Raw genomic sequence first — 7,748 nt, 5'->3', positions numbered from 1 at the left:
GGTCTTTTGCCCCCAGTCGTTTTTCCTGCCATGGCAGGGGGTCGGACTTGATGATCTGCTCAGGTCCCTTCCGACCCTACCAACAATGAAACTATAAAAGAAAGAGACTTTGTTATATCGATCAGTCATAGGATGCCCATGAGTTATGATATAATTTTTGAAAACTAATACTATTCTAAGTTGTGTTCACTGAAATGCATTCAGTAGAGGCAAGGAAGCACTAGTACCATTATCCAAGTCATTGCTAAGACCTCACTTAGAATGCTATCTGTCGTCTGGGCACCAGTGCTCATAAAAGGCTTACAGAGGTGGTTAAGAAAATGGAGACCTTAACTTCTGAAAGAAGATTAAAGGAGGTTGGCTTGTCTATATTAGCAAGACTGAGATTGATAGGAGATGTTTTTGCTTTTACAAATACATTATTGGAGTGAATCTTTGCAAGGGAGAAGAGGATTTTAGGATACAAAAACATTCACAAGAACAAATGATTACAAACTGGTTATGTATAAATTTAGATAGAAATTGTCTGATTCTGTGATAAAAATTCCTGTCAGAGGTGTGAAGTTTTGGAATGCTCTTCTGAGCAAAGTAGTGGGGGCAAAGTACCACATATGTTTATGGAAGGGATGACATAGGGAGCTTTGGTATGTGTTCAATAAGTGAAGTAAAGTATTTGCTGTCCACTTGTTTGACTGTAGCGGTAATTCTTTTGTAGTGTAGTACATGCCTGATAATACCTTATTTTTATGGCTTTTGCTGATCACTTAACAGTGACCAGGAAGACAAATGGTTTCCCCCCTCCTTAATGCTTTTCTTGGTGTTATGGCAAGTGGATTCCTATAGTTAAGGCTGTATGCTCTGATTTCGGGTGTCCTGGTGTCCTTGCCAGTACATGAAAAACTCATAGGTTCCTTGATCTTCTAATTAGAAATCAAACTGATAACCAAATTTGGAGTCAGGAAGGTCTTTTGGGCAAGGAATGTGAGGGTTTTGCCTCCTTTGATGGCAATGCTCTTCCTAGGATCCTCTGAGCATCCATTAACCAATTATTTTTGTCGTTGCAATGGCAGGACATTAGCAGGGCCTTTCCCGCCTTTCTCTTACTTGTGTCATGGTATAGAATAATCCTGGTGTTTCTAGATTTGTACCTTGTAGTTGTCTGTTACTGGCTATTTTTAGGAATATTTGAGTAAACTGTTGCCTGCAAATACAAGGGACTTAATTTGATAGCCAAGGAGGCCCTTCCAGTCCTGTGTTCCTTAATTACATTTGTAGAGAAAACTGATCATTAAGTAGTATAATAATTATATCATGCTGTTTGTAGACTTCTAAAATAGAACTTTGATTTTGTTAAAAATAAGTTACAGTGCAAATATTCCTTTTTTTGTTGCTATGTGTACTAATAGTTCTAGGAAACAAAACAAGTACATCTTGGACTGTGAGTACTTACTCTTGATTAATCCAAGCCAAAGGTGCTATTCTGTCCTCTTCCAATTTGTTATGCTTTAGCACAATGAGGTTTATATTTCTGGTACGGTTAAAGCAAATTTCTGAAATCTCTTCAATTTGATTATTTTCCAGATGTAATTCCTACAAGTATGTTTGAAAAGAAAAGTTCATGAAAATATTAGGATTTTTTTCCTGTTGTGAAAAGGAAAGGCTACTTTTAATATAATTGATACCTCCTAATAAAATAACCAACTTCCACATAACAAAATAATTGTCTGAGTCTCTGTATAATGAGCTGCGCACTTCAGAGAGAGAGGACTCTTGGGAAGGGACGGCATCCAGCTCACGAGGAAAGGTAAATCCCTGTTTGCGGCTAGGGTGGCTGATCTTCTGGACAGGGCTGTAAACTAAGATTGCTGCAGGACGGGGATACACAAATTCAATCATCCAGGGAACAACATACAAGTAAGCCCTGTAGATAGGGACACTGGGATAGCCACCCTTGAGGGAGCAGAGGGAATAGTTCTCCTATATACTAACACCAGGAGCATGGGGAACAAGCAGGAGGATCCAGCCCTCCTACTCTCCAGTGTGCATTATGATCTGGTAGGGATTACAGAGACCTGGTGGGACTCCTCACACGACTGGAGTGTACCTATAGAGGGAAACACCCTGCATAGAAGGGACCGGGTGGGGAAGAAAGGTGGAGGTGTTGCTCTCTATGTGAAAGAGCAGTACACCTCCTTGGAGGCTGACATCAGCTCCAAAAATGGACAGCTTGAAACCCTCTGGGTCAAGCTTTGTTTGGGGGGAGGGGGGCCACGGCAAGAGAGACCTAAATGTAGGTGTATATTACAGACCACCAAACCAGGGGAAGGAACTCAATTTGGAGTTCACTCGAGAATTGACTGAGGCCGTACATGCACATGACATGGTCGTCGTGGGTGATTTTAATTATCCAGATATCTCCTGGGAGGAACACTCAGCCAAGTTGGATTGATTATGATCCTTCCTGACCTGTGTCAAGGAGCTCTTCCTGACTCAGGAGATGCATGGGACAACCAGAGGTGATGCTCTGCTAGACTTGGTCCTGGCCAAAGGAGATGACTTGGTGACCGACTTAAATGTAGAAGGAAGTCTGGGCGACAGTGACCATGAAACCATTATGTTCACTGTCTGACGTAAGGCAGACAAATTGGATAGCAGGACTGAAGTCTTGGACTTCAAAAATGCAAATTTCAACAAGCTTAGGTCACTAGTAGGGCAAGTGCCCTACTTGCCAGGGACTGGAGGCAAAAGGTGTGCACGAAGCGTGGTTGTTCCTTAAGGACATGATCCTTGAAGCACAAAGGAAGTCCATTCCCATGCGGAGAAAAGGTAACAGAAGGGCTAGGAAGCCCTCTTGGCTAAACAAGGGAATGACGGTCTTCTTGAGAAAGAAGAAAAAGGCTTATAAACAATGTAAACTAAAAAGTAGAATTTACAAAGCAGAGAAAAAGAGTTAGCAAGTTGCTAATCTGTAGTCAATAAGGCATTGGACATGCATTCATTTGTAGCTCTAAAAAGTGCTGGAGCATTTTTAGTGCTACAAAAAACAAACCACTGTGGGGGTGTGCACATATGCATAGCCCCCTGCCTAGAGCATCACAAGTTCATGTCAAAAGTATATTTACCAGCTATGGGGCAAAAGGGGGCAGCTCCTTTGCTCACTCCACACCCCAGGGAGATCACTGAAAGTCTGGCCTCTCCTTCCCTAGGGAAGGAGGCGAGGGGAGGGCAGCCTATTATAGTGATCAGCTTGTAGCTTCCATCAGAATAATGGGGGTGCAGAGAACAGCTCTTAGCAGGAGGCTGTTTGAAAGCTAATGCTGCTCTTGGCTCTAGCACCTGTCATCTCTGCCACTGTAACTGCTAAAGGGCAGCAGCTGTACCAGCTCCTCCATGCTGTGTTGGGTCAGTTGCTCCAGATTGCTGAAGCAACTGTTTCAGCTGCAGGCAGTGCCACAGGAAGACCGCTGTTGCTGCTACTACTGTGGCCACCATCACAAGAGCACCAGTTGTTGTCAATGCTCTTGTAGTGGTGGTGAACGTATCAGGTGCTCCTGCAACAGTGTCCCAGTAGGGCTCTGTGACAGCTCACTGCAGTTAGGTAGGCTTGCAGAAAGCCATCTGTTCTCCTTCCCTCCCTCTTAGAAGGGGAAGGGAGAGTAGAGGACTGTGGGACTGGCACCAGGGGCTGACAGCCAATGCGCCACAGGTCAGAAGCCATGAGCTTCAGCAGCGGGGATCTTTGCCTGCACTGAACTGCAGTTGGGCAGCAGGGAGTTTCACCCATGCCATACTGCAACTGGGTGGTGGGGAGAAATGGCAACAGTCAGGTCCTAACACATGCCTACCTCAGACCTGAGCTGAGTCAGGGTGGCCCACTACCAGAAAAACATTGCTGACCACTGATCTATATGCTACATGACACTACAAAACATAGGGCTACAAAGAAGGTCCTGTTTGGAAGAGCCAAAGATTTTTGTAGGCAATATCTATTATTGGACCAGCTGCATAGTTAAGATAGACTTAGATGAGCTTTTGGGTACAAAATACGCTTCCTCTGGTATCTGAGAAAAAAGCAGATGCAGCCTAGGATATCTAATACACTTTGAAAGAGTGACTTTTTCTGGTGGATCTGCCATTTTTTGTATCACTAGAGATGGCCGGACTGTGTGAACATTCTTTTTCTGTAGCATGACAAATATAACATGTCCAAAGCCTAAATTGGAGGATATAATTGTTGGTGGCTGTTTCATTGTTAAATGTTGACAGTCTGTTTATAACTGTACAAAGACAAAGTAGTCCTGTCTTTGTGAAAAACAGATGAAGTCAAAACCACTGAAGAAGAAGAAGAAATAGCAGAATGAAGGAGGGAAAAGGGTAGCATAGGGAGAATGGGAAGAAAGTAAAACAATGGTGCACAGTAGCTAAAACAAAAATTCATGCAGTAGTTGGGGAGGCAGGTAATGTCAGATTTTTTTTTCTCCAGAGCTTATGGGAAATTCCACTGTAAGGAAAAGAGAAGGAATAAAAGCAAGGAGATGACAGGAAATATAGAAAGAAGAAACGGTTTGTGGAAAGCTATCAAGTTGATAACAGATAACAAAAAAGAGACTTTGAAAGAGAAGACAGTAGAACTTGATACAGGATTAAATGAGGAGGAAAATTATACTTGGATAATGTCAACTTTAAAAACTATGGTAAGTAGAGGATGTACTAGGAAGGATAAATAAAAGGTGTTTTTGCAGAGAAGAAATGTTTGAGAAAAGGGAAAATTAAGTTGAGGTTTGACAAATCAGTATAATTGAGAGACTTTATCCAATGCAACTGAGAAGAATGGGAACGGACAAAAATAGGAAATGAAAGAAGAATCCCTGGTATTTGCAGAAAGGAAAAAATTGAGGAGAGAGAAAATGTGTGAGGGCAGAAACTGGAAAGTTTATTAGCCAAGAAGCAGTTAAAAAGCAGAATAATAGTTTTGTAAATTCAATGATGGGCGGTAAAATGGATGGGTGGTAGAATGGGCATAAGTGATGCTAATCAAGTCAACTTTTACTTTGTCTCTTATGTTGTGTTCATAAAGGTATTTCAAAGTTGTCTTGAGTTTTTGATGGTCATACTTTTTGCTGGAGTTTTCTTAAAAGAGAAGTAATTTTTTGTCTGTAATGACTTGCAGTTGGTACAATGATTTTCTTGAAGCCTACCAGTTGTAGTTCAGTGAATGTGTTTAAGAAGTTACCTCAATAGAAGGTGGAAGACCTTGTGGGATAATTCGAAACTTATTTCTTCCCAGGCGCAAGTAAGACAGGCTTTTCAAAGGATTAAATGCCAAAGGACTGGTATTTGCTTCACTAAGTTTATTGCCTTCTAATTCCAGCGTCACCAAATTTTTTAATTCTGTTGGAAATAAAATAATTGGAGATAAATTTCAGTAACTTAATACCTTATTAAAATATAATATCTCTTATACCTTATTAAAACATGAGACATATTATTAATAATTTTTATCTTTATCAGACTCCAATCAAAGCACTGAAAAAGCCACATTTGCTTGAATAGATATTTGTATAATAAAGTATTTTATTCTCCAATTCATAATTTGTAAAAATTAATTTTATTCTTATTCAGTGAGAAAAGAAATCAACTGGGTATCTCATCCTGTTTGAAGACTGATGTCATGATACCCTAGATACAGTTACATTACAAAGAAATACAACTTAAGTATTGGTGATTACAATTTGTTTTTGCCTTACATAGCTTTCAATTGTTTTATTCTTGCTAAAATTTCCAGGAAGAACCCACGTGGGATTATTGTTGTAGTCTATCACCTCTTAGAATGGGAAAGTAAGACAGATTCAAAAGCAGAGCTCCTTAAGAGGCCATTTTACCTCATGTTTGTTGGTAGAGTACATACAGAATAATATATCAGTGATGAAATTCTACACAGATGTCCAAAAAACTTGTAGAATTCTTCCACAGATCAATAGTCATTCATGTTTTTATTTGTCATGTTGCTTGCTTTCTCAATGGACTCAACAGTTCCGTCCCACTTCCTTGCACCAAGTACTGACAATGCCTCCTGCGCTGGCAGCAGGGAGCTCCCAGCCCGGGCTGCATAATTGTGGAGTGGGGCCTGGGGACATTCTTATCTCCTACCCCAGCTCTGCAATCAGGGAGTGGGGGCCAGGAGCTTCCTGCTGCTGGGTTCCTGCGCTGGAGCCCACTCCAGCAGCAGGCAGCTCCCGCGGGCAGGGAACAGTCTCCCACCCCCTGCTGACCGGGCGCACATTTGCTCCATGTCAGCTGTCTACATGTGCTGTACTGTGCAGTAATTACTCCTGAGTAAATTTGGTTTACTCAGTAAGCATCTGCACATGTAGGCAGTGACACTTACTGTGCAGTAATTTGTTCTAAACTTGAGTAAAGCATCTCATGTAGACATGACCAAAGATAGGGAAATCTTTTCCAACCTAAAAGGCAAATGAAATTGTTCTCAAACTCCTACATACTATTGCTGTCTTCAGATCTTATGTAATGCCCAGAATCTCAAAATATTTATGCTTTCCTTTTCAACATCTTCAGTATTAAATTTCACATTGTTTTCATTTTATCTGTTCAGTATGCATTTCTTAAATACCTTCTAGACTGTCTTCATCAATTGCGTGGAGATGGTTTTCATTTATTTTAAGTTCTTCTAAAGTTGATGGTAATTCAGGGGGGATATGCACTAGTAAATTTCCATCCAAATACAAACGTTTTAACTTTTTCAGGATCTTAATTGGGGGTGGAAAATAATTCCATTATCAATACATCAAATCGCATAGTTAGGTAACCAGTAAGCATAATATTTTATCAAAAACATTAATTTGTTTCTGATGCTATTTGTTGGGTTAAGTAAATTTAACCCTTAACATGTGACTGCTTACAGCATGCACTAACTTTAATATTCCCTAACAATCCTTAGAGTTAGCACATGCAAATAGTAACATGCAACAACACCCTTGTTGTGAGCAACCACTCCTACTATGTTGTTATATTTCTGTTATAAAGCTACATTTCTGTTAAAGAGCATTGAGCCATGCAGCCTTTAATTTGTTCATTTGCTGTTTTTTATAAGTATTTAGGAATTCTCAGACACACACAAACTTTATTACCATATTTTTTTATGTCCCCCTACCTCACTTCCTATACTCTTTTGTATTCAGATCACTCTCTTTATATGATAGCCTACTCTTTGCATTTCCTTTTGTAGCATCTGATGAAGCGAGCTGTTGCTCATGAAAGCTTACGCATCTCTGATTCAGTTAATCTACCTGCCTTCCGCCTGACTTCAGACTAACACAGTTAACTACTTCTCTTTAATCTACAGTAAACATTGTTGTTCAGTAAATTGCCTCTGTGGGCTACTAGTCTATTTTAGGTCTCTTTTTTGGCTTCAGTATAGAGATTGCACTCTTTTCCTTGTCACACTGTCATAGAATTATCTGGAGTATTGTGTCCAGTTTTGCACACCCCCCTCCTCCCCCCACCACTACAGAAAGGATGTGGACAAATTGGAGCGAGTCCAGCAGAGGGCAGCAAAAATGGTTAGAGGGCTGGGGCACATGACTTATGAGAAGAGGCTGAGGGAACTGGACTTATTTAGTCTGGAGAAGAGTAGGCTGAGTGGGGATTCAGTAGCAGCCTTCAATTACCTGAAGGGTGGTTCCAAAAAGGATGAAACTAGACTGTTCTCAGCGGTGGTAGATAACAGA

The 7,748-nt window shown here is 40.7% G+C and overlaps 2 protein-coding genes across 11 annotated transcripts in view; one reads left to right on the top strand and one right to left on the bottom strand.

The window, feature by feature from the left end:
- The window catches only part of CENPP (centromere protein P), a 320,121-nt gene that overhangs the window by 224,577 nt on the left and 87,796 nt on the right, over window positions 1–7,748 (top strand). The window lies entirely within an intron of this gene.
- The window catches only part of ECM2 (extracellular matrix protein 2), a 34,397-nt gene that overhangs the window by 9,340 nt on the left and 17,309 nt on the right, over window positions 1–7,748 (bottom strand). For both annotated transcript variants that reach the window (XM_006025882.3, XM_025206718.1), the window contains exons 6-8: window positions 6,632–6,767; window positions 5,234–5,391; window positions 1,451–1,590 (exon numbers count right to left, since the gene is read on the bottom strand). In XM_006025882.3, the coding sequence (XP_006025944.1) occupies window positions 1,451–1,590; window positions 5,234–5,391; window positions 6,632–6,767 (434 nt within the window). The remainder of the gene's footprint in view (window positions 1–1,450; window positions 1,591–5,233; window positions 5,392–6,631; window positions 6,768–7,748) is intronic.

This window comes from Alligator sinensis, unplaced genomic scaffold (genome assembly GCF_000455745.1).
Source record: "Alligator sinensis unplaced genomic scaffold, ASM45574v1 scaffold78_1, whole genome shotgun sequence".
Lineage (NCBI taxonomy): Eukaryota > Metazoa > Chordata > Crocodylia > Alligatoridae > Alligator > Alligator sinensis.
This window is presented reverse-complemented; position numbering and strand designations above follow the sequence as displayed.